Below are 27320 nucleotides of genomic sequence, written 5' to 3' on the forward strand. Positions count from 1 at the left end.
TGCGTAGCGACACACTAATGCATACAGCGCCATCTGTCAAATGTTTTCCGAAATGTCTCGCCGGCTGATCTGCTAGCGGAGTGCCGGAGTGTTTGGACATTTTACGACTATCCAAACAAGTGCAAACAAACGCTTTCCCGTCAGTGTTGAATGCAACACATGGGTGCAGCTTGTCAGAACACGGGTTCTCGCTGATCGAGTGCAGCGTTGGTTTGCTCTTCGCCTTCACGTTCATCGCCGCTGATAAAGCGATCCGATCCGGCGCGTTTTGTGCACGGGTTCTGTGTCGGTTGAAAATGTCTTTTTTCACATGCCGCCGGTAGTAGGAATTACAACCACCGCAAAATAACACCCGGCACCAGCGGGGCCACATCTGAGACCGCGCTTTTTGGATAAACAGTGCGCGGTGCACCAAAGGGAACGAGCGCACGATTCTCCCCACGCGGCTGCGAGTTCGCCGCCGATACCAAATGCAGCTACGTTCACCGCGAAAGGGCAAGGCCAGGCCGCACACATGCGGCCAGGTCATTCGTTCGCTTTTCCAGCCTGTGTCCATGGTGTCTACAGAGATGAAAAGGCCGAAAGAGCTGGCCCGTAGCAGACGGCAGTCTGTGGGAGCGCAATAGCGGAAGTACGTCACCGCTGAGGAGCGGAGCATCATGGGAGGGGAGGCCAACAGCGAAGAAACAGTTGAAAGGAGGAGGAAATACGGCGCGACGATAATTCGCAGTTTTTGATTCACGATTTCTCAGCTAATACTCATCGCTTTAACAAAATTCTTGCAGGAGGAGATTGCTAATACATTGCTTTATTTGGTTACATGTACATCCATGCATCGGCGGAAGGCATTTCAGGACCCCTTTAATGCACACAATGTCTTGAGTATTTAAATGTTTGCACAGAGCCCAAAGGCACAGACAAGTAATGACTGGAATGTTTGTATGCTGCACAAAGGGGTAGTTGAGTAAATGAGTAAAAGCACGCATAACGTAGCCGTGCCAGATGTGCCACTGAGATTCACATGTCAAGTGTGGGCGTTGGTATTCATAGAATGTTCTAAGCTGGACCACTGTGCTCGTGTGTACCGGTATGTGGACACGTCTGTCTGGCATGGTTGCTGCTGAAAGGTTCTTGGGCTCTGCCACTGCACATCCGTCAGTTGCTCTGCGTGCAGACGGAGAATTCGCAGCAGGTAGTGTAAGGCTTACAGCAGCTGATTCGTAATAGGGAGTGACCAATGCACAGATGCTGCTGCTGTACACAGGGAAAGCAAAAGAATCTGCTGTTACTTTTAAAGGGACCCTGCAACACTCTTTGAGCAGTGCAAGTAAACCTGCGTGACGTTTAAATTACACTGCCAGGAATACCTGAGCCAAATATTACACGTGCACGGGAAGTGGTGAGCGCGCAAATTGCTGTGAAAGACCAAAAAAAAAAACCAACCGCGCTCTCAATTTTCCTCATAATGCACCCTTGGCATGGCCCAAACAGGGTCATTGCGGCCATGGCTGTCCTATTGGCTGTCGCTAGTCAACTTCGTGGCTTGTTTCTTGCATTTCCTGTGACAATCTGCCGTCGTCGGCGCTGTGTACCAACCTCTTCTATGCCTTAACCTGCACGCGCAGTTTTGGCATTTCTTTGATGTTTTGAGTGCGCACAGAGTTTGAGTGACGAACTCAATACTCCCCTTTCAGCGAGACCACTCGACAACAAACGTTTATTGCTTCAGAAATGCCCTACCAGCCTGAGTGTGCGCTTGCGAGCAGGTAGCCGTCACGTGCCTGCTTTGTTGTGGCACCAGACCGGAAATAGACACCTCCACGTTGTGCAGAAAAGGAGAAAACTCCCCGGCCTGTGATATATTGAAGGCTGCTGAAGAGAATGCCACAAGCCACCTCCCTCTCCGGGAGAGAGTGCGCAGCTTTTGTCACATTGTCTGCGGTCGAGTTGAGGGGGGACAATTATGGGCGATTTCTCTTTGCGCGTAGTTTAGGTGATAGTGAATGTACTTCCATAATTCTTGCGGAAGGAGATTGCTGGGACAGTAGACTTTACACCAAGAAACATTCAGAGTAGTCGATGGTAAGTGCTGCAGGGTCCCTTTAAGGCTGTAGGACTAATGGATGCTGGCTTGCTGGCAGCACTTTGGCTGTCACTTTGGACCGCGTGCCTGCTTGTGGCAGCCTAGACTTAAAGCAGGTGTGTAGAGGCGGCGTAATTGTGATGCTGTTATGTTGTATTTGTGTGTAAAATCTACACACAATTCTTCTGGCATGCTTCTGTGGCCTACTAGTGAAAAAGTATTGCATTTCTGTTTATGCTAGATTGTTTAGAATACCTGACTATGCAAACATTTTCATACTTGCAAAGGTGTGGTCTAAATGTGTCAGTGGCACACTTAATAGTACCTGAACTGCTGTGCTATAAATTCTATTATGCATATAAGTAGTGTATTGTTGACACTTTGTCTGCATGTTGGCTATACCGTCTCAAGAATTTACATTTTTCGCCATCAGGACAGTAGACATTACGCATTACATGTATGTCAGCTTTTTGTGGCTTTTTGGTCACCTGGGAAGACAATCCACTACCAAACCACGCTTCTGGTTTGTTTCCTGTTCCTGAATAACTCAGCACAGTGCGAAGCTCTACCCATCGTTATTTTCTGTGGTCTCAAAAGCTTCATTTTTTATAATTTATAATGCATTGTTTGACTGGGGGACGAAACCTGTTGTCTTTGGGGTATGTCATTTGTAAGGGCCGTTCTTTTGGAGGTTTTTGCAATCACAGTTTGTGGTGCTGTTGGTAGGAGCCTAAGCATGTCTTTAACCTTCATAACATTTATAAAAGGACTGCTGTTATGCTATGAGGTGGCAAGGAATTAGATTTATCTATTCCCTGCCTGCTGGGGAATAGATAAATAGATAGATAGATCGATAGAACTGGAGATGAAAAGTTGGTGGTTGTCAACTTTTTAAGGCTTGGAGAAAAGTTCCTTTTCATTGTCACCGGGGGAGTGGAGTTGTCTGCCATATAAATTCCACCAGGCGTGCAAGCATGCCCACATGCATGTTTTTGAGTGCCTGAAGTGTTTTGGAAACAACCTGAAGCTAAAACACACAGTAGGGGTTCAAACTCCTTCCTTCATTTTGGTTACAGCTGTGGGCCCTTCTGTTGTCTATGAGCAACTCTCGGGGAGACAGCCAACTCATGCTGGGAATTCGGGCAGCTTGCCACCATCGAGGCCGGAACGCCGTATACCATCAGATGCAGCTCAAGAAAGAAGTCCAGCAATGGCATTTGCCTCTTCACAGTCTCCCAGTGATTCCCGGGCTAGGCGGGGCACATCTCATTCCTGGAAGGTATGGGTGCATGCTTCCTTTGGCTGCTAACCGGTGATGTGTCCCGTCTTTTTGTTTGTAGTTGTTGCTTGCCTCTTTTTTTTTCTTCGAAATGGTGGCACTTGTTGTGGAGCATTAAGCGATATTGTTTGTGACGGTCTTGCAAGGTCTTTGCGGGACTCTAATTGCCATCGTGGCTTTATGATCAGGGGTAATGCTGAGGGTATGCAGCCACACGAGATTTGACGACACCTCCTCATTCCAGACATGCATCATTATAAACATTTGTTTTTTATGCGCTAACTTGCAAATGCCGTGGGCTTCTCTGCCCACCAGCCATACCATTCACTGGCTTTGCAATGCGTAAGCGGCTGTTTTGATGTCTCGGGAGAGACACGAATTCCAATATTTACTAAATTCTAAGGTGTAACTGATTTTCGTAACTGGATAGAAAAGTGTAGTAATCTTCACAGGAGAAGCCATTCTTTACCATCGAATCAAAACATCCGGTATGCACTCCTGTATGGGCTGCACTTCCCAACTGAGGCCATGAAAGTTGAGAATAAAAGTAGCAGAACCCCCTGATGCAGATTGTTTCATATGCACCAGCACGCCTCATTTAGTGCATTTGTGTTACTAAGCAGACCCAGATTGATCTTACTTGTTGTCTTTAACATGCGTGCACCAGTGTGTGCACCTCCCGTTCTGTTAGCCCTCTTGGTGTGGCCTCTCTTCCTTCTCTTGTGGAACTGCAAATCGTGGAGGTTGTGAACATATACAGACACAAACACCCATGCACTGAGCCAAGTGTGAGACCTCAGCTGCACTCCCCCACTGCACAGGCACATTTCCTGGTGACCTCGCTCGTTCTCCTGGCATGCACAGGCTTCAGAGGCTTCAAATGTGTGCACAGAGGATCTGCGCAGGTGATCTGCACTGTCCTAGTGCATACGCAGAAAGTTACGGAACAACTATCCATTGACCTGCAGAGATGGGGCGCTTTGCATCATACTACGTTAGTTAACTGGTCTTTCCATTTTGCCATGAAGTAAAGGCTTGTGCAGAGCAGGGGCACTTGCTACTTGATGGAATTCTTAAGTTGTGACTAGCACAAAAACACTCGCTTGGCACAGCCAAGCATTTCATGCAGGCTGCATGTGACCTTTGGGCTTTGCAAATAATGTAGTCCCCAGGAATGCAACTGCCTCCCACGTGCATTCTTGTTTATCTTTACTTTGCTGTTACTGTGGTGTATAATACTTGCAGATGGTGCCTGTGAAAAGTTTGGGGTGAAAAAATAAGCGCAGTTTTAATTCAAGTGTTTAACCTTTTCCCCTTACCAATGTGTAAAGCCCCAACCACATGGAGCGATTTTGCAAGCGACTTGGGGAGCGACGCGACTAGCGACGAACTACTTTTCGCCGCGCACCAAGTCGCTCATCGAATCGCTCGGTTCTGGGTCGCCAGAAACAGTCGCTCGCCTCCCGGAAGTGGCCCCAGCGACTAGCCAATAGGAGAGCCCCTACGTAAGCACGCAACCTCCGGTTTAAAGAGAACGGGGGGAAGATCCACGCAGACGACGTTTGCGGTGCAGCGGCAAAGAAAGCTTTGCGCGGCAAAGCTTGAGTACACGCTAAAGCAGAAGCAAGAAGGCTCCCGCTCACACTGGGTGAGACCCGTGTGGGAAAAACGACGTCAAGAAAGCGAATTCTTCACGGCGTTCATGTTGGAGCCGAGAAACGAGGCGCAGAAGGAAAAGCGTGCGCTATCGCTAACCCAAACCAGTTTTAGAGATGCAATGAAGTGCAAAAAGCAAGGTAGAAAGGCGTAATACTTTTTAGTCATGCTTTTTATGACAAATGATAAAAAAAAATTCCCCCGCATTTCCCCGAGGGGGAGAATGTGAAAGTGCGAATGCACGGTTGTCGGCCCGCTTGCGGCGCTTGCGCTCGGCCCCCGCAGCCCACCGCCTCGCCGCCTTCTCTTCCATCTCTTCCATCGGGTTTGTAGTATCACGTGTACACCACGCAGTTATCAAGCCGCTATAACGCCGCTGAGTCGCCAACGCACGCCGCTGACGACGTAGTTTGAATGCGTTAAAGATATAAGGCGCGTCACTAACACTGATATCAGCGTCGCGTCCGTGGCTTGGTCGGTAGAGCGTCGCGCTGCGGCCGCAAAGTCCTCGGATCGAAACCTGGCGCCGGATGCTGTTTCCTTTTTAAATATAGAGGAGCACTGCGGACGCCGCCGCCGCCGGCGGTGGATGGTTTGGGGTCGCTTATAAAGTGCATTCGCACTTAAAAAATGTTTGCAAACATCCAGCGTACCAAGCGCGTTACTATGTGCAGTGCGGAAACATTGAAATCGCCATCCTCAGTCGCATGCTCAGTCGCTCGAGCCGTCGCTGTCATGTGGTTGCCTCGGCGAGTGACTTCGGTTCGGCGAATGCAGATCCTAGTTGCGTCGCTCGTCGCGTCGCTGGAAAAATCGCTCCATGTGGTTAGCGCTTTACTATGGCTGCTTTATGTCTAAGGTGGCAGGCAACCACTAGTGCAGTTTCCACTGGTTCTTTGTCTCAAGACACATGCGATTTCTGGAAGTATTTTCTCGGAACAACTATGGTTAGAATTGAGTAATTCTTCACACGGGGCACCTTGAGCAATCTTGGTGAGAGGCAACACTGCAATTACAAGCCCCTGCACATCAGCTGTCGCAAACCACGGTAATGGGGTGAAAAGTTAACGCTGGAAAACTCAAATGGTGGCCGTCGGAATCTTGGGCAAGCTTTGCCCGATGGGCTCCTTGCTTGCCTACTTGGCAGGGACCTTGCAGGACCTTGCTGTTTGTGAGGGTAAAGCTCAGTTGGCTGTTTGAAAACTCCTTTTATCAATGTCCTATATTTTAAAAAGTTTTCCAACAAAATGATTGGGCCCTTAAAATGGTTTTCACAGAAGCACCAACATTGTTTTCAATGCAGATGTTAAACAAACAACAAAATTTCCCCAAGTTTCTAGTCATCCAGTCTCTCAAACCAGAAACGGTGGCTTCAAACAAGTCCACATGTTAAATTGCAAAGTTTCTTGGTATCAGTCAACAGAAGTAACTTCAAAGCAAAACAAATTGCCCTCTGGAATTGTGCTGATCAAAGTAACCGGCCATTTGCTCTGAGCAGCTGTCTGATCAAGGAGTTCTTTCTAGAATACCATGGTATCCTCGATAACTGCCAAGCAGGCTTTCGGTCTGGCAGATTTACTAGACGAACTTGCATTGTCAGAACTGTACGTCAAATATTCCTTTGCCAACATGCAATACATGTCTTCTTTTTCCAACTTGGAAAATACGTACAACATCGCTGGGTAATATGGTACCCTGCTGGACTTCAAATCTTGCGATGTGTAGAAAAACATGCTGAGCCCTGTAGGGAAACTACCTCTTTGAACAAACTTTTCAGGTAAGAATTGGTGCAGCACTTTCTAGTGCACACAAGAAAATTGGGCTCTCCAGTGTGGAATGCTGCACTGCACATCACAACATACTCTGAAATGCACTGCCATGCAGAATTTTTCATGCTATATTAGTAGACAATATTTACATACATCAGCTTAAAATCTCTGAATGGCAGATACAACTTGGTGCAAACAAACTTGTAATGTTGGCTGGTGAAAATGGTTTTAAAGTAAACCCTATAAGGGGCACGTTTGTCTTATCACGCCGTAGCATTCGACCTGAAGTTGATGTTACCCTAAGGAGTCGTAATTCCACTAAAAAAACATAAATTGTTGCTTGTTATACTGAACGATAAAGAAGTTTGTCCGTCACAGTACGCAACTGAAAAATAGCATATAAAAATATAAAAAGAATGAATATACTTAGCCTGGTCCCACCAGTCATATGGAGGAGATAAAGCACCACTTTTGCACCTGTTGACCAGTTTGTTGAGGTGTTTGCAGGAGTGTCAGACATATGGTTCTGCCATGAAAACAGCATTAAAAAATGGCAGCATCTCCACTCCGTGGATGATGGCGAGGGTGCGGAGTACGTGGACTCGAAATGACATCCAAGTTGCGCCTTAAAGCCTTTGCTTAACTATATAGTAGTTTGTGGGTGTACCCGCCGCGGTGGCTCAGTGGCTAAGGCGTTGCGCTGCTGAGCACAAGGTCGCGGGTTCGATTCCCGGCCGCGGCGGCCGCTTTTCTGATGGAGGCGAAAAGCAAAAACGCCCGTGTGTACGAGATTTCGGCGCACGATAAAGATCCCCAGGTGGTCAAAATTAATCCGGAGCCCTCCACTACGGCGCGCCTCATCGCCTGCGTTGCGTCGGCGCGTTAAACCCCACAATCAATCAATCAAGTTGCGCCCCGAGTGACATTCGATTTGCGCCCTGACCGTCATTCGATTTGAGCCGTGAGTTGCGCCTTTATTATTATCTAAATGAAACTTCAACTCGCTGCTCAAATCGAATTTCGCTCGATTTTCGCTTGATGGTGGTGTGCGCACGGATGGACGCGGACGGACATTGGGAGGTTCTAAGGTACTCCGCACCGTTACAAGTGAAGGAGTAAGCTGTTTGACCCTCGGGTACTAACCCAGTGGGTAAGACGACTGACACTAACTCTGTCTGGTCTACCAGACACAGGCTTGAATCCTACCGGTGCCTGTGTGATTTTTTGCGATTGTAAATGCTATGTGCACGGACGTGGACGGACATTGTGCAGCCCTAAGGTACTCCGCACTTAAAAGTGTAGGGTCCTTGTACTGCACCTAGGGTTCCACCTTGCGTCTGGAGCAGACAAGCCCCTCTCAAAGCACATGTGCTGATTTAGGCCCTAAGGATGACAGATGAAAAATTATCTATATTATCTTGCTATAAAGGACATGTTGTCAATAACTCTTTCCTTGATTGTTCTATTTTCAGGCCTTTCCCTGTGGTAGGTGTGGCTGTTTTTGTAATGGTGGCAAAAATAATGCCAATATGTGCAATATATATGCTTTGGGGAGGGGGGGGGTGATGTTGAAGGACCTGTAGTGACAAAAAGTAGTGCTTTGTCAACTATGGCATGTGCTTCAAATGCTAGTTTTTCTCCAAAGTGTAAAATTCTTAATTTCATTCTTGCATTTTGCAGTCTGGTGTATTATTTTTAGGTATTTGGCAGTTTTCCATTGTCATGCTTACCAGTAGGAGAGGACTGCAGCGAAACATGCAACACAGCATCAACTAATGTTTAATTAGGGCATGTACCTGGTAGATCGACAGAAAACAAGACAGGCAGGCAGGTGTTACCAGTAGGAGAGGTTAAGACGCATTCAGCGAAAACAAAAGTCTACCTTTGAGTGCCCACTTGGGAATGAAGATGTACTGTGTGCTTGCATACTTGGAATTCTTGCTGGGGGACGAGACCTGCCTGTATATGCAACTGTCTGCAGTTATTTTAACACAAATGTTTTATGCCCGGGTACATGTCAGTGAAGTCATATCCGTCACGGAGGTGACTTTGCCAGAAAAAGTGCCATTGACGCGGCGGCACCTGGATTCGAGCCCACAAACTCTCTCGCCACCACGGGAGGTACGTGGTGCTCTGCCCACTGCGCTATGAACAGAAACGTGAGCAGCTCTACGAACGCGCCTTATGTCCTTCCCTATGACTCATCTAGGAGAGGCGAAGCGAAGTAGCGCATCATGATGCTAATGAGTGCTGATGGTGCCTTGATTCCAGCACCTTCGTGTACAGGGGACGCACGTAAATTCCTTCACCCTCCGCTGTTTTTTGTTTCATGTCGGCGTCACTTCATCTGGTGGGGTCAGGCTCGTGAACCCTTCGTACATGAAGGTGGCTGCTTTAGCATTCAACTGCTCCTGTGAAGGCCCTTTTCACTTTCGTGTTTTATGGATTCCTATGAAAGAGGGATCAACCACAATTTTTTGCACTTAAGCTGCAATGAAATTTTGCTGTAAATTTGTTTGCCCCATGGCTCAGAATACATGCGCAGTCCTGACAGTAAATATTCTCGGACCTGTTTAACAGTGTTGTAGTTCTGTTCTTTCAGTTCTTCATTTGTGCATTTTCCAATTTGTTTGATGTGTGGCAATTGATTGCAAATTTGACTGGAATGATCATCCTGCTGATTTTACCCGCCTTGGCTGACAAGTGCCAAAATGAGTGTACTGGTAATTTCTATTGTGTGGACTTAGACAGGTTTTTATTCTTTGTCAGCTCGTTGCCTCTAGTGTCATTTTTTTGTGGCTGAGAATCTGCTTTACTGAAGTGAAATTACAGGCAAACCGTGAGTTGCCGAAATCACTAGATTGTGGCACAAATATGCCATGATTAGTGGTGCAATTTCTTGAAGTAGGGAATGAGAAAAGCATGAAGACCACTGCCATCCATTCTTCAGCATACAAGTTGTGACATCCTGAACTGTAAAAGCAATTTAGTCAACTTTGTTGATAGTCTTGTTAAGAAGCGTCACATGTAAACTTCCCGGTTTCCCATCAGTGCTTCTCACATCAGTTGTTTTGCTATTGCTACTAAAATGAGCACTGCTTTCATACTTTTAGGTCATAGAATTGTTAAAAAGAAATAAAACAAAAATAAAAAGAAAGTCTTTAAATTTATAAGATGCACCTTTTTAAGCTGAATGCACAACATGAAAACTGTAAAGGATTTTATAATTATAACTTTGACTTAGAGTGAAATTATTGTGCCTTTGAAATGCTCTGAAGCAAAGAGGGAAGGCATGATGCATTAGGTGTACAGCACATGCCTCTATAAGTGCGCGTCTGCTACTGGTCCAGTCTATGACTCCAATGTGCAGCAAAATAGAGCTATAGTTGCTATTGTGGTATTGCTATGGCATGCTGCATCTATATGAATGTACAGAATGTTGCTGTAGTACAAGCCAGAGATCAACAGTATGCTGCCATTTTGCTGTAGTGATGGTTGCTAAATTCTTCGTTTTGCTGTTGATTCTTGTGCCAGGTTAATTGCATGTTGAAAAAAGGTTGTCTAGTAGCATTGTGTAAATGTGCCAATTGGAAAAAGCCAGTTCAATCTGGTTTTCTATAGCCGTTGAGAGTTCTTTTGCAATTTGACTTTGCTTGGCCTTCATTTCTGCATGGAAGCTTGGCAGGGGCAGAAACAACATAAAAAAAAAACAGTAGAATCCACATGGTATCACCTCTTAACTTGAATGCCGCTTCTGCAGGCGGGATACAAATTAAATGTGGGGTGTTTTTCTTAAACATCATTGAAAATGATCAACCATTGCGTTGGCGCTCTTTGGCCATCGTTACCCTCGTGCCATGAAACAGATACAACATACAAATGTTAGGTGTTCGTCATGTTACGAATTTTTTTTTTTTGCTTTTCTGTCATGTTTGACCCTAGAGCTTGGCTCCAATGAGGGTGTGGGATTGCCTGTTTCATCTGTGCTGGGGTGGTCATCATTGGCAAGCTCAGATGCTTGCATGCAGGGCATATGGTTGGTGCTACTTGCAATGACCACAACAGATGTGCATTGCTCAAATGCATAGGCTCGACACGAGGAGGTGCGGAGGAGGACTGCTGGGCCTTGGCGTTCGCCCATGGCTGCTCAGGCACACTACTCGCCTCCAGTGTCTGGATTCCGCGGCCAGCCCCGGACAGCTCGATCCCAGCCACGCCAGCCTCCTTCGCACGGGGGGGACGGTGCCAACAGGGGACCTTCTGGTGCGCAACTTCACTTCCAACCGTACCTGCGTGTTTTGTGATGCCACGAGGATCTTCGGAGGATCTCAACCATTTAGTGAGCAACGGGGCTTGTTGCATAGGGGAAAAGGCAGGCTTAGTTAGGGAAGACTGTTTGAGGATGAGTGCAACTGACAGAACCACAACCTGGTGTAGGCCATAGTGCGTGTGGCTGAAAAGCAGCAGGAAATAGGTACTTGAACCCACAAGAAGCTGTTTTGAGGTCTTGTGAGCTCTTTCAGAAAAGCCTGGCATGCCATAGAATGTATGCAGGTTTCAGAATGGCACCCAGGGAAGCAGAGAAAGGAACTCTGGAGCTTGCTGTCATCAGCTGAACAGCACTGTGTATTTTGTTAGCTGTGCCTGCAGGAATGTACTATGATAATTCAACAAATGTTAAAGCAACCTGCTGAATAAGCCAGCTTTAACTGCTTTGCTTCAGGTGCAATTCTTCATAGTAATTTAAAGACTAGTGAATCTGAGCTAATAGGATGGTCTAGGCTGGTAGTCCCACATTCACTTTTTTTGCTTCTTCCTGATGTAAGTTCAGATATCAATAACCCTATCAGCATCATTTATGTACTGGTACATTGCTAACTTCCCGTGAAGCCACATCATGTATGCACCTGTACATTTGGCATTCTCTGTTCAAAAATACATGCCAGACAGAAATGTGCTGTGTTTGGGTGTATCCCAGAATCCATAGGATAATCCTAGAGCCTTTGTGTTGGTTACCTACTTTCCACGATGAAATCGCTCCCTCTGTGGGCATGGTTGCTGTGCACTTAACCTTTGGTGCGAACGGTGGCTCACTGCTTGCATGCACCACTGTGCTGGCATTTTTCACGCCACTGCATTAGGCCTCTGTCTGTGGGGCAGTGCTTGTAGAAGCTTTTGTTTTAGATGCGAAGCATCTTATGCTCGGGGCTGTGTCCCTCCCTCCCTTGTTGTTGTCCGCTGTCCGCACTCTACTGCGCATGCACGTCTCTTCAGCCCCGTCAGCGTTTGGGCTGACGTCAGCGCAGTCCACTATAAAAAGAAATAGTTAGGCGGCACCCGGTTTTGATCCCACGACTCTCTGGCCGCAACAGGAGGTACGTGGCACTCTTCCCACTGCGCTACAAACTGAGATGGGAGCATGTGCTACAAACGCGCCTTATGTCCTTCACTCATTCAAACTACGTCAAGAAGCTACTGATACAGCGAAGGCACGCGAAGCTGAACGTCAACGGAAACGACGAACTGAAAACTATGGAGGAGGATGTTGAATTTCCTGCGGGAAAACTGTGGCGGGAAGCGCCACGCTCCTTGCAGCTCAACCAGAGAAGAGGACGAAGAGGGCGGGCAGTGGGGTAGGAGCGTGAGCACGCAATAAAGACAGACGAGAACCAGGAGGTGTTCGATCAGGTAATGCAGGTGTCGGTCTCTTCGCTGTCTCTACATTTCTGTTTCTACATGGGGGTTCACACTACATTCCCATTTGTGCTCCGATAAACGAAACAACATAACGGCAACACAATAGAACCTACACGGAACCCCCATGATGCTTCGCATCCTCCTCATGGTTCCCCACGAGAAGATGGTGTAATTTTTTCCTATGTCTTGCTGTCTGCATTATGCTGTGTGAAGTTTTTAGCTTCGAAGTATCTTTCCCTGGCAGCGTGTGCTTCGAGGCCATTCTCTTTGGTGGCACACCGTTCTATCTGTTGCATGCCTTTCCTACCTCTTTGCTTTGACGATTTTTCTCTCTCCCAGTTTTTTCCCCGCTTCTCATAAATGCTCCAGATAACCAAGAGAAGCAAAATTGCCAGCTGCATGGATATTTTGGAATGGCAGAACCTTCATCAGAAAACTCCAGATGTGACTGCTCAGATTCTGAAAAATAATGCAATGAACACTCGTGTTCACAAGACAGCTAGTTATTTGATAAGAAAAAGGATCCAGCATTTCAGGTTCTAACCCTGGCACTGCTGTGCCATCAGTGCAGTGCAGTCCAGGCTTTGCAGAGGAACTCGATGAAAGGTGATATCTTGTGCATTGTTCTAGCGACACAGCAAAAATTTAATATGCATTTGCAAATTGTCTCTATCGTTTTGAATCGTTAGCAAAGAACAAGCTGCTGTGTTCACCCCTTGATCTCCTAGGAAAAAACCGTACGCTGAAAGGAATAATGCCCACATCTTTGATGGGACTTTGTGGGGTACATTTTGTCTTTGGTGGGGGCATAATAATGAGTATCAATTTTTTGACAAGCAGTTCAGCACATTTCTTTGTCATCCCAGGCCGCCCCTTTGGTGGTGGCGGGAGGAACCGTGGAAGGGGCCCTTCTCGGCGGGCGGGCAAGGGTCCAATGCGGCCCAGGAGGGTACCCTCATTTGATCCTGCAGACTACACCCACCCTTTCGACTTGAGCACGTGGCGGAACTCCTGGGGTCTTGGGGAGCATGGGGATTCTAGCTCGGATGAAGAGCTGAGCGACGAGGAAGACTCCGAGTACGACGAGCCATGTGAGTAGGGCAACTCTGACGGTAGGAGCTGCATTGGGAGCCCCAGGGCTTGCTAGGTAGCCACAGCACCCTTCCGCTTTTACTCAAGACGGGTCGGGAGCATTGTGCTTATTGTTGCGCTTCTTTGTGCTAAGTTGCCATGCAACTTGAAACCACGTTTTTCGTGACCCAAAGGTTCAACATAATGAGCTGGCAGCAATATTTTGACTCACAATCTCAGCAACACAATCTCAACATGTATGTCTCACCTGAGTGAAAATGCATGCACGATTTCAGTCAGAAATCAGTTGAAGTTAAAAGCAGCTTGCTCACTAAAGTGACGAGGTTTTTGTAAGGATGAGGGAGGAGTAGGTTTGGAGGGGGTGGAATGTAATGTACAGGTCCGCGCAGAAGTAAACGGAGCACGGGAGCGATGGCTGAACTGCATCGCTGCGCCGCGTATGGGCGCCGACAAGAACCATGGAGCGCCGGTCAAAGAGTGTGTTCGCACTGCCCCCGCCGCCCTATTTGATATGTTTAATCGCCGCTCTGCTGGCGTGTCATGCTCGGTGAGACGGTCTTCAAAAGGCAGCGCTGAGCTATAGAGGGGCGCTGGTTGCATTGCTGCAACCAGGCATCAGCGGCGACCAAATCCGCTGCTCACGAGCTGGACAAAGCTGTGTGCGCCCGGAAACGTGCCTTGTTGCGCGCTGTAAAGGGCAGCATAAAACTGTAGGCCGCTGCGGTTTGGCATAGCATGTCATTGTGATATAATTGTAAGCCTGCAACAAAATTGCCATGTACAATATAGAAAGCACATTCACAAGACATTTTCGTTGTTCGGAAAAAAAAAATCTCTCTTCCGAGATTTCTTTTTTAATTTTGGGTTTGTCCCAAGTTATTGCTGCCAGTCAGGCCAGGTCTGTTCTGAAGAAAGGGAAATAAAAAATGTCCATGCGGTGGAAATTCTGTATTAGTGAACGTCGTAAAGAATAGGTACAATCATTCAAATCAAGCTCTCAAAACAAGCGGGAAGAAATTTTTACGCGGAGATACGAAGCTGGCGAGCGGTTTGATTGAGAGAAGACTTTGTGTACCTCTCTCAAGTGACTGAAATGGCGGCCAGCCGCGCTGCCGTGCAGCAAAAACTCTCAAAGACGGCCGAAATTCGGCTTGATTGCGTGATTTCTAGGCTCACCGCGTGTCATTCAGACACGATTTTCACTAAGTTTTCGTTCGTATTTCCTTTTCATTTTTTTTTTTTTCATGGAAGAGGGATAGTCAAAGATGATAATGCAAGTGAAAACAAAAAAACAACATATTTCGAAAAAATGGCGATTTTTCAACCCGGGTGTCCCCTTAAAGCAGTAAGAATGGTGGGCCAAACAGTGGAAGTTACGAAAGCGCACCTAAACATAGGAGTACAGATGTGTGCTGCTGGTGGTACTGCGCACACTATGCTTGGTTTAGCTGCAGAGGACTGCCAGGCTTTGGGGTAGTCTCAGACGACACTGGCCGATTGACGTGAGCAACGGTGTCTTACGTGACCGTATTTGTCGGGCGAGCTCAATGTTTCAAGAAACAATTATCTTTCGAACAAAAACAAACCAGAGGCAGAAAACGGCGTGCCACGGTATGGTGGCACCATCTAGGTTCACTAACAGTAAACAAGGCTTGGCAATCTGCTGCAGAGCGGCTGGTTCCTGTGATGTCATTGCAGACCACGAAAACACACGATTTAGTGGGAAAAATCAAAATTTTAGCTTAAATTGATGAATTTTTCAGTGAATAAAACATTGTTTGCATCTGGACAAGCGCTGGGGACACTATAAAACAGGAAATCTTTCGAATAAAACAAACTTGTATTTTGTCTTCATGCTTCTTTTAAGCAGAAGATACAGGACTATTTCATGCGAAAGTAAGCCAGTGCAACAAAATAAGTGTTTTTATAAATGCTGTATGCTTGCTTATATCGAATAATCCCCTATATCAAACTGATAGGTGTTTTTGCGAGTTCGATATAACTGGGTTTGGCTGTACTGATTGTCTTGCTGTCAAAGCTCGAACTTGACCAGTGAGCTAATGAGTAAAATAATAATTTTGCTGTTATTGTGACAGAAGATGTTTCCAGGAGTCTGGACAGGATTAGTACGTTGAGTTGTTCGTGATGCTCTATGGCCAAACCGATAATTACCATCATAATTATCGACACCACCTCTCTTTTTGATGCTCATTCCTGTTTTTCTTGTTTCTTTAACGTGACCGAATTCGTGAGTCCAAAGTGTTGGAACTTTTTTGGCATGATTTGGGGCAATGGCCACTAAAGATAGCTTTTCCCAAGTGAACCACGTGACCTGTGTGCAAAATTTGCTATCGATACGATAGTTTATTGCCTCCAAATTTTTTTGGTCCTGTATGTAGGAAATGGTAAAACCTTAAGGCAAAGGACCTATATGCTAAATGTAAATGATGCCTCAGCAATATACATTTTTAATTCTAGAGATGAAGGTTAGGACCTATAAATTTTTGTGTGTTTCTATGCAGCGTCACCTGGACAAGACAGCTCTCCCTCGCTGCCATCGACGTCTAGCATGCTAGCTGCTTGCAGTTTGACTGAGGACCCACCAGCTTCATCAGCTGTGCAGCCCAATGCACCTCTTTCGCCACCACCAGCTTCATCAGCTGTGCAGCCCACTGCACCTCTTACGCCACCACCAGCTTCATCAGCTGTGCACCCCACTGCACCTCTTTCGCCACCACCAGCTTTATCAGCTGTGCAGCCCACTGCACCTCTTCCACCACCACCAGATCGCACTGCTGGGGAGCTAGCCTTTTCCCGGTTCCTGGAGGTCAGGGGCCTCCTGTATTCAGCCACCACGGAGTCCATCTATGATACCATCTCCTCGTTCACTGCCGTGGACGATGTAGAGCTCTTCTATGCTGAAGATGGAGTGGGGGCTCGAATAACGTGAGTTCTTTGTTGCATCTTATTTCAGCTGTGTACGTTGCTTGAATCTCCAGCATCTCTCCAAGCACTACATGCCTTTGCACTTATCTCCTCATTTGCTAATTCTAACCCCCTTTCTTCGACTGTGATCTACACAGTTTGGGGGTAAAACAAAGCTCAAATTCACACGCATGATAGGGTTGGTGGCGAGGTGTGCAGTTAAATCTCAGTGCCCCTCTATCCGTGCTATTGTTAGTGACCAAGAGAGGGCATCAATAGCACACTCATGGGCCATGGAAAATGAGTGTCCCATTTATGCCTCTGACAGCATGACTGTATCTGCTTTTCAAGTACCAATGTATCGGCACTGCAAGTCTAGTTATGTGACCAGCTGAGCTTCTCAGATGAAGATGATGCATAAGAATGAATCCAGCATCCTTTCAGCTGGCTACCTCTACATAAGAGACTGCTAGCTGTTAAAAGCCCAAGCAGCAAAACTGTACCAGAGTCCTTCAATGCCTTTCTGGTCATGAAACTTCATCATCACGCTATGGGAGAGCTTCGTACGCTGCTGCGCCGCGGCGCTGGTGTTAATTGGAGGCCAGCCGGGGGCGTGGTCAGAGCGCCCAGGCAGGAGTGTGGGCAGGGAACGGACCACGGAGTAAGATAAAAGAGACGCTCGCCGCCTTATCAGCAGTGCGGTTACGCTTTGCGTGTCATGGGCTGCTTAAATGGACTTCTCATTTTGTGAGTGGCAAAAAAATTTGGTGTGAACGGGCATGCTGCTACTGCGTTCCTGCCTGCCGGTCTGGCTACAGAGCAGCGGCGGCCGCCCGATGCCCTCCGATCTGCGGTGGCGCCACTCGCGGTAGCCTTTGTCCCTGTATGAAACTTGGCTGGGAGTTTCATGACCACAGAAGCATTGAAGGACTCTGACTGTACTGCTAAGGCCTATGCTTCGCTTGGCATGACAGGCAACAGTCTTTGAATGGTGGTGACACAGTTCTGTTCTGGAACAGTCTTGGTTTCGCATCCAATTGTAATGTGTTCGTGTCATCTGCAACTGGAGCTTTCCTGTAACGGGTATTTGTTAGTGTGGAGCAGGAGTGTTTCTCTGGCCCACTCTCGTCATCCTGTTGCCTTTGCTCGAGTCAATGTACCCACTTCTGTTTCTCTTATCAGCCTGCTGCGTTTGCTTGGGTTAACAAGCCTGCTTCTGCTTGCACGTATTCGGCTTGTGCCCCGACGATCGTCTTTGTGCTTGCCTGGCTCTACTGTTTTGTGGCTCTACCCCTTGTGGCAGGGGCATCTTCCTACACTGCACCACTTTGCTTCCTCTCACAATTATTGTTTCATCGGTCCAAACAGTCTCTGTGCTCTCTTTTCAGAGCAACCAGGGGATGCTCTTGGCGAAGGCTTACTTGTTGCTCAGCAAGATGGGCCCCACATAACCAAGGAAAGCGATTGAGCCTTTCGTTGAGCTGGGTGATGGAAAATTCAGGCGAGTTATGAGGACTGCTTTCGTCCTTCAGGCAGATCTGCAGATCTTGGTCATTGCTTTTTACCAGTATCTTCTCCCTCTGCCATAGAAATCTAGGAACCATTTTGGTATTTCTCCGTTTTTTGTGCCCAAAATATCCTTAAAAATATCCTTATCAGAGGAATGGCAATGAACAGGTATTCGTATTGGCGCAAATTATGCATTCTGTTTGTTCACTCGTGTTTTGTTTTCACCATCTGGCCATGCCTGGCTGTTTGCACTGCTGAGCATGAGGACGCGGGTTTGATTCCCGGCCGCGGCGGCCGCTTTTCTGATGGAGGCGAAAAGCAAGAACGCCCGTGTGTACGAGATTTCGGCGCGTGTTAAAGATCCCCAGGTGGTCAAAATTTATCCGGAGCCTCCCCGCACCCCCACGGTGTGCCTCATCACCTGCATTGCGTCGGCGCGTGAAACCCTACTTTAATAATCTTTATAAAGCCAAAGGGATTGTCTTTACGTGCATTCATGAGGACACTTTTCCCTGATTGAACTATGAAATTCAGGAACTGGTGGGTAAGTGGTGTTACTTTTTTTTTACAGCAACCTGCACCTTACAAATTATGCACGTCAGTGCTTAACCATTCCATGCTGCAGTCACCATGCCATTGCACATTGCCAGCTTGAAGCCCAATACAATCGAAGATGCTTTGTCGTAAAGTGCAAAAAACACATCGCTGGTGTGCTGGTCTGCTCTTTTGCTCATCTCAGCTGGGATGTTTTAAAGTTTGTTTCAAGTCTAAATAAATTCTAGTTTTTGCCGAGTTGGTGATTATCTTAACGGCAATATTGTAATGTCATAAACTTTTTTTTTTTTTTAATTTCTCTTGCTAACCATGCAAATTTCTAATCTCAGCTGGGATGTTTTAATGGTCTAAATATTTTTTTTTCATTTATTTTAAGTATAGATAGCCTAAGTCTATTCTAGCGTTTGCCAAGCTGGTGCTCATATTAAGTGTAATATTTTAATGTCGTGAACATACATGTAGTCGGGTTGCTAACCACACAAATATTCGAATGGTAAGTGGAAGGGGGGCGGGGGGGTGCTTAGATGCGAAAAACCTACCCCCCCCCCCCCCCCCCCCCCAACCCTCCTCCTTCCCGTTACTTTTTCGTGGCCGTATCTCGATGAGACAGGTGCAAGAAATAATGTTCTATTTGGCAACATTCAATGTAGAAATAGGTTCTTACGTCTGATACTCTGTCACCTTCACTGCTATTCGAGGCCGCTGTGCCGCTTGGGACGCCGATCTCAGTGTCCACCAGCAGGGTAGTCTTCTGTTCCGTTGAAGTGGTTTGTAATTGAAAACTTCATAAATGACTTGGCCAAAACGTCAACTTGGGCCCCTTCCATGCGTTTGAAATCCACCTTGTGATGTTTGCTTAGAAAAGGGGGTGCTTCAATTCGCAGGCAAACTTTTGTTCCAATTTATTTTCCCGAAAGTAGGGGAGGGTGTTTAGAATTGGGGGGTGCTTACAATCTCAACTACGGTATATAAAAGGTATGTCCATCGTTATCTGGATATAATAATGAAGATTGAAACTGATAATAAGGCTTTACCCAACAACTGCTCTAAAATATAGTTACTCTTCCCAAACTCCCCTTTTGGTGCTACAAACTTGCTACAAAATGGCTGTCCTGCTCTGCACTACCCTAGTGCTCACCAAGCCTGCACTGTTGGTGTATGGGTAATAGATGACTGCCATATGAGGATAGTTGGGGCCGCGCAGTCGTGTTTGCGTAATTGCTACAATACTTGCCAGCATAGATCTACAAAGGGATAAAGCAACATGCCATGAGCCATTTCTTGTTTTTTTTTTTTTTTGCAGTGCAGTTTCTTTTTTTTTGTAATTGTCATTGTTGTTATAGGTGTGTCACATAGTTTCAACCAGCTACTGCCATTCATTCCAAGCCCCTGTGGAAAATTTTCTCTTTAGGCTGTTGTTTGCTGTTTACATATCTTCTAAGCTGCCTGAAAAGCTATATTGCGCCCCAGTCCCTTCAAAGTTGATTTTTCAGCCCCTAAATATTGTATTTGGTGCCATTAATTGCTCCAAAATGATCTCTCTCTCCAAAAATTTCTTTAACTTCCAAATCTTGTTTGGATCGATATCCTGCTTGCATGGCGCAAGGTTCAATGCAAGCAGGGTATCGATGCAAAAATACCAAGTTTGATCCCCAGTTATTGGATCTACTCACCACTTGGTTGACCAGTATAGGAGAATTTGACATCCACCTGAATGCAGCCGTACAGCTACAAAGAAAAGCTGCAGGCTTTGCAGTTATTAAAGGAAAGTTTGTCCTGGTCCAGGATTTAAAAAAAGGCCATTGCTTTTCTAAAGCTGTCACCCTACTAACTGAGCTAATTGGGGGGCTAGCCATTTGTAGCAGGAAAGCGAATCGATAACTCGAAGTGTAAGGCGGTCACCTTAAATGCAACTTCACAGCTACAAAGAAAAAGTTTTTTGTATCCCAGGTGAATGTCAAATTTTCTTTTTGTTCACCAGGAAGTCAGACAAAGGCAAAAGTTAAACATTCTGTAGTTATGGTGCTGGGATGTCAAGATTTTGCACACTAGTCAGCATTATGTTGTGTATAAGTACAAAGAAATGCAAAGGCTGGGTAGAGCTTTTGGATGCCAAGAAGCTTGAGGTACCTTAGCCAATAAGCGGATCTCGTTACATCTTAATCTCAGTGTCTTTTTACCACGTTTATGACGAAACCCAACAGGCGTTCATGGCTGCTGATCACTGGAAAACTCTTTTGGAAAATGTTTCCGAACTCACAGATAGCCAAGAGTGTTGCTTGCATGAAGACTGCTACATTTATGAAATGGCCAACAAAGCTGTCAACAATGTGATTAGCCTTGTAAAGCATGCTTTGTTCTCAGGTACAATTGAGGTGGAAGCAATGACGTGCCCATCGCAAAACTTGTTCGTTTGATTATGGTGATGTTTTGGTACAAGTTTGTTCACCATGCATGTCTTGCTCATGATGTGTGCAGGCGATTCCACATGATGAGGCATTGATCCGCTTGTGAACACAATGTAGGAGAGCAATGGATCAAGGAGTTACTGTTATAAAATGAAGTTATGCGAACACTGTTCTGTTAGGATGTGATTGCCGTGGCATGTTTCCTAGCGCAAAAAACATCCCGTTTGTCCCGTCCAGATTATTCTGTTTTCGCATCATTTTTTTGCTCCAGGAAACATGCCTCGGTTATCGTGGTACCAACTTGCCCAACTTTCCGCACTAATTAATGTCATTGCCATTTGACCAACCCTTCAAAATGGGGATGAGGCACTAGTGGATATTTTCTACTACTTTACGAAATGCTTTAAAAGAAATGGCAAGCAAAAAGCTATTGTCTGTATAATGTTGGGCCAAGAACATTTTGAAGTATGTCCACATTGAGTAGCTGTGTCTCAGCAGGAACATGAAATTGCTTGTGGAATAGTGGCACCCATGGCTTAGCATCTTCCACAGTGAGCAGGCCCTGAAGCTTCCTAGCAAACCATGTGAACTTGAAGCTGGCCCCAAGAGATGTGCTACGAAAGAAGAGTTCTCATCAAAGCAAGGGACCAAGGCTGTGTCCCTTTGTCAGGTACAGCTCCCTGTGTCCCTATGTCAGGTACAGAAGGGCTATTCATGTTATTTTTATTGAATTTCAACAAGGCATATTGAGAGTTCTTGCTGTCGGTAATTCTTTGTTTGGATAGGTGAACATGTTCCTGCAGCCAGGAGCACTGCAAGCACATCTGCTTTGGGAAATCATTAAGACCTGCTTAATTAAGAGGCTGATGTTGCAATTTGTCAAACCGTCACAATGTGCTGACAGACATTGAACACAAATATTCTGCCGAGCGAAGAGGTTATGTAATATTTTGTTATTGCAGTCAGACATCAAGTGTTCGCAGAGCCAGGAGAATAAAGCCAGGAAGGAATTGTTTTGTTCGAATCGTAAGGTCCTTTGTAATGACAACAGGATGCATCATTGAGATTTCCGCTGAAGTGCAAGTTGAAGATTGCACAAATGGCTAGGCTTCCCCCGTTGCACATGCCAGGTTTGCTCACATCAAATACCTTGTCAACTGCTTCCCTGTTTCGCTGACACATAAGGAGGGTAAAGTCTGGATTCTGCTGTGGAACATGTTCAGGCTGATTTACACCATGTTCAGACGGAACTGCCTTCTGAAGTGACTGTCACGCAGTGATTTGTGGTCTCTGACCTTTGAGAAGTGGATATGTTTAAGTATGCTAAACTTATGAAACATGTTGAGTGTCTAGATCCTCTGCACAGTAGTGCAGATTGTGGAAACATTTTTAATCAATGTTTAAAGTTTCGTGCTTCCATGTGCAAATTCAAAAACGCATGGGTAGTTGCTAGTCACAAGATGTTCGAAGCCTCACTCAGGAAGTCTGTCAAACACCTGTTCACGGCAAAGCCAGCGCTGCAACGGCTATTTGCTCACCTCTTCATTACCAAAGTTTATAAAAGTTTGTTCTCCTATTGCAAAATATTTGTTGTGTGTTTTGCATAAACGAGCTTCTGAACAAAATGGTATTTTGATGTTTTGTTAGTCATAATTTTTGCTACCTCGTAGTGCGTTTAATAGTGTGGGGCTGGTAGGTATAAAGTTTTTCTTTATTAGTATTGCAATCTTAAAGCTTTAACATTTTCAATGCATGTTCATCTAAGAAAGGAACTTATGGACTGACCCAGTTCAATTAGTTCGTGTTTGTAATAAGAGTACTGGAAATGTTCATTTGACGTGGCAAGAGCCTCTTGTGACGTTTTTTTTTTTTTAATTTTTCATGCTTTCCTGCTGTCTACATATTTGAATCTACCGTAAAGTTTTGAGCGAATGCCCACCCCAGAAATATCGCTGACCCTCCTTTAGAGGTGAAATATTCAATTTACTAAAAACCTCAAAGATCATCCACCCCCTAAAAATCGATGGCTTTAGCGCCAATGAGCAAACAAAATAAACGTGAATCATCTATTCATGTGTTCATGCAGTCACTTATTTGTCCTTCCCACACTTGAACTGGTATTTTTTCTTGATATCTCTGCAGTTTTGGTTGGCAGTGCAGCCGCTTTTTTCTAGTTTTCGCACCTGACCCGAAAGAACGCCATGCAATCCCGTATTATTTGCATCATATATCTGTACTTTGGGTGGGCGTTCTTTCGGAATTTCACAGTAGTGCACAAATTGCTCATCAGCATTGCCCATCTCCTTGCAGCTTGGGCGAGCCTTGCCTCATCTCTTGGATCTGTGATTGTCTGGAAAAGGCTTTCTCATTTGAAGGCAAGTCGGTGAAAATTTTAATTTGCACTTTAAAGGCTTCACAGTGTAGCCTTTCATGCGTTTCATCAGTTCGCTGTTTGGAGTTGGGGACCTAAGTTAGTTTTTGATACAAATTACCTTTGACTCACATGCACACAGATCAGACTTTAGTGCCCCCTTTTGGCTGGTTACAAATCACTTAGGAAGGCCCCTTGAGTGCAAGCAGCAGCTTGTAGCGTATTGCACCTAATTAGCTGAGAACCGTTCTGTGCCTGGAATGCTGCTGCAGAGGCCTGCCAGTTTAGGAGTGCAACACTGCAGTGGTGCAGATTGCTAGTAACATTTTTGGGTTCCCATCAACCATTGAACCAGCTGCAGAGACTTTGCATGCAAGTGGTTGTTCATGCTGTCTAAAACCTGGTTTAAAGGGGCTGAAGACAAGATACAAGTTTGACTCATTAAGAAGACTGCTTTGTCCCAATAACAGTGATACGGATTGATTGTAGGGTTGAATGCGCCGACGCAACGCAGGTGATGAGGCGCGCAGTAGTGGAGGGCTACGGATTAATTTTGACCACCTGGGGGTCTTAAACGTGTGCCAAAATGTCGTACACATGGGCGTTTTTGCTTTTCGCCTCTATCAGAAAAGCGGCCGCCGTGGCCGGGAATCGAACCCGCGACCTTGGCTTAGCAGCGCAACGCCTTAGCTAGTGAGATAAGTGATACCAATTTTGTCGTAAACTACTAATCTTAGTATTAAAAAAAAAACAGATGAAGTAGTGGCAACTGCCCTGCTACTTTCTGGCGAGGTTTCTATACAGTGTCACAGAATTTAGTTTGTACGATTGGTGGCCACTCACCAAAGCCATCACCAAGAAACATGGCTGGGTAATTGTATTAGGGCTTCTAGTGCATTTGATCACATCATTTGAATGCTAACATGTAGTTAACACAACTGTTTTTAGTGCTGACCTCTATCGGGGCACTGCTGCCGAGACAAACAGGCCATTGACATATCGATACGCACAATGAGAATAAGTTGCAGACTTGTGCTGCAAAATTGTATCTAATAAATTCTATTAAATATTACAACAGCTGACTTGCAACAAATCCAGAGGACAGCTTTCTGCTTTGTCTTAGTCGAGTACATGTTGTGTGACAAAAGTCGGCAACACTTCTGTGATATTTTCAGATTCACTAGTCTTTCGCAGATACACCAGTTTTCAACTTTAAACACTTTTATCGTGCCTTCACAATTCTGCATTTTAAACACTCGCATGTTACCATATTTAACATCAGACTTCTCAGCATTGTTGAGGATGTTACTGAGAGTTCTCTCATATGGACCGGACCCCCACTGTCTTGTAAGAGAACAGGCATGCTTTGAGCACCTTAACCATTGTCACTACTATTACCTACCATTATGACCATCTTCACTTTCTAGCTCATTTAAAAGAGCCCTATACACCTACATATTCTGAGTACGTCATACGCTGATCATAAATGTTTTAGCCTGAAACACAACACTGAGTGTACTAACAATGTATTATCGGTGCTCTTTGGCTCAAGACACCTAACACACACACATGCAGGCTAGGGGTTGTCTGCACTGTTGGAACCCTAGTTTTACTGAAGCCAGGTGGTTGAAACAGCTCTTGGATCAGAGTTCAAACTTGCCATGACCATATATAGTAACACTGGTTGGAGCCTCGGCTTTCAATTCTAGAAAAGCTCATACGTGTAACTGCAGAATGTGTCTGAAAGTTTGTAGAACTTTAAGGTTAAAATCGTTGCACTGAGTTTTCCAAAAAGCAGCTATTATTGTAAATAACAGAACGAAACCGACATCAGTGTTAAAACTTTGTGCTCTACCAACTGGAAAATGGGCCTCTTGGATGGTGTGCAGGACATTTTGCCATAAAAGGCCTTTCTCAAAAGCCATGCCCTAAAAAAAGTGGACCTTCAGGGGGTTAGAACGCAAGATGCAAGGAACTAACAAAGCAGTGTAAATCAAATACCACTACAAATTATAGCGCTTGTGCTGCAGCATCCAATTTTTTGTCTTCATATCAGTTTGGTACTGAGCATGTGCCTTTCCCACTTTGTGATTAGGACAAACCTTGTCGTGTGGAATTCTTGGCCATAATAGGTTTATTATCGATAGAGGCAATATGAAAAATTGCCCATATGTTGGCAATCTTTGTCTTCATCTAAGTACAAATGGTCTAATTGACCTGTACCTAAAAACCAACAGCCTATAAAAAAGCTCGCCCCTTTTTCAGCTGAGTCGAAGCCGCAGGTGTTTGCGCGGCCAGAGTCCAAGAGTAAAGCACCCACTACCACTCCAATGGGCAGGAGCACAGCTCAAATGTCCTAGCCTGGGCCCCCGCATCTGCTGTGCGCAGCAGCACTGCCTTTGCTGCTTTTTTTTTTTTTTTTGCAACCAGGTCTTATTGGCAGCCCCCGACGGACTTTGCCACCTCTTCCTCAAGACGTGTTCCGTGTGCTGTGTGTGTGTACTCATTAAAACTGCAACATGCAACTCTGTGTTGTCAGAATCATTTACTGTTAAAATTGCTCCTAAGCCAAGCCTATCTGCCAGACATTGCTTGGAAACGATAAGCAGTGCAGTTGAGTTGGCACATACAAGGACTCATCGTGCATGCTTTGTCCCGATAACGACACTACATTATTTATTGTAAACTTCGAAAGACTCCCAAGCCCCTTTCTCCGACAGTTTCTATGATGTTGCAGAATTTTGTGATTGGCCAAGAAACTTGACTGAGCGATTTAATTAGGAAAGAAGAAAGAAGTTGTGGTTTTTTGGCACAGCAACCTCTCGGTTATAATGCGCCAGACGCAGGGTAGAATAGTTATGCAACGGTTAAACGATGTTATTCAAGGTGTTGTGAAGATTAAAAACATTTTAAAAGGACTCAAAGATGCACATAGCTAAAACCGGTGTAGAAGGCCGGTGTCCTCAAAAAATTTGAAAACGTTACTAAAATCCACCAACGGTTCATCACTAAGTAAAAGCGCAGGGTGTAAAGGGATGCAAAAGGTGTATATTGCTTTGAAATGTCTAATGCGTGCTGCTTCAAGGTGTGGGCAGCTTATTAAAACATGGAGTACGGTAAGAGGATCTCCACAGTGGTCACACACGGGTTTCTGTTCTTTCTGGATCAGGAAGCCGTGTGTGAGCACAGTGTGACCTATTCGCAGTCGGCATAAAATAACCTCATAAAAACGATTTCTGTGTCTGCAACTTTTCCATTCAGGTAGGTATGGTTTCACTAGGTGTAACTTATTTTCAGTCTGTCTGTCCCATTCAGTTTGCCAGTACATTGTAATGGACTTTCGTATGGTGTTCCGAAGGTCCTGGTAAGGAACCTTGGACTTCGTTATTGCACAATGCTTAGTATCGTATGCTGCTCTATCGACAGTTTCATTTTCTGGAATGCCAATATGGCTTGGTATCCAACAAAAGACGACACTAACCCCTGCCGATGTAAGGCGGCACAGTCGATTTTTTAGCATACCTACAGCCGCATTTTTGGAAGGGACAAGGGAGGTCAAAGCACGTATGGCGCTTAAGGAATCTGTAAAAATCGCCACTTTTTGTAGTCTACTTGCTATTACGTCTTCAATAGCTGAGGTTATACCAAAAACCTCTGCAGTGAAGACACTGCCCTCATCAGCTATCCTCTCGGCTACAGTAACTGCCGACGAGTTTACAAAAGCATAACCAGTATGACCAGCAGTTTTTGAACCATCAGTAAAGTAGTGGCAATAGCTACTGTATTTATCCTTAAGTGCAAGAAACTCTTGGCGCAAAAACTGGTGTGGAAAAGCTTTCTTGTCGTATTTTAACAGCGACAGGTCACATTTGACAGCACTATAGTCCCAAGGGGCTAAAGCATCCGATAAACTGTGGGCTAACGTACGGGATAGCAGAGGACCCCGGCTAGCTTTGCTAGAGAACGCTACGCGCCG

General features: G+C 45.6%; 1 protein-coding gene across 1 annotated transcript in view; it reads left to right on the forward strand.

Moving 5' to 3' along the window:
- The window catches only part of LOC144143849 (uncharacterized), a 39067-nt gene extending 13003 nt beyond the window's left edge, over positions 1–26064 (forward strand). The window contains exons 4-10 of the mRNA XM_077675479.1: positions 3160–3362; positions 10876–11050; positions 13351–13575; positions 16099–16522; positions 17890–18002; positions 23284–23348; positions 25610–26064. Of these exons, the coding sequence (XP_077531605.1) occupies positions 3160–3362; positions 10876–11050; positions 13351–13575; positions 16099–16522; positions 17890–18002; positions 23284–23348; positions 25610–26029 (1625 nt within the window). The 3' untranslated portion in view covers positions 26030–26064. The remainder of the gene's footprint in view (positions 1–3159; positions 3363–10875; positions 11051–13350; positions 13576–16098; positions 16523–17889; positions 18003–23283; positions 23349–25609) is intronic.
- Positions 26065–27320: the final 1256 nt, after the last annotated feature.

Source organism: Haemaphysalis longicornis, unplaced genomic scaffold, assembly GCF_048455015.1.
Source record: "Haemaphysalis longicornis isolate Haplotype H1 unplaced genomic scaffold, Haemaphysalis longicornis Haplotype H1 scaffold_1, whole genome shotgun sequence".
Classification (NCBI taxonomy): domain Eukaryota; kingdom Metazoa; phylum Arthropoda; class Arachnida; order Ixodida; family Ixodidae; genus Haemaphysalis; species Haemaphysalis longicornis.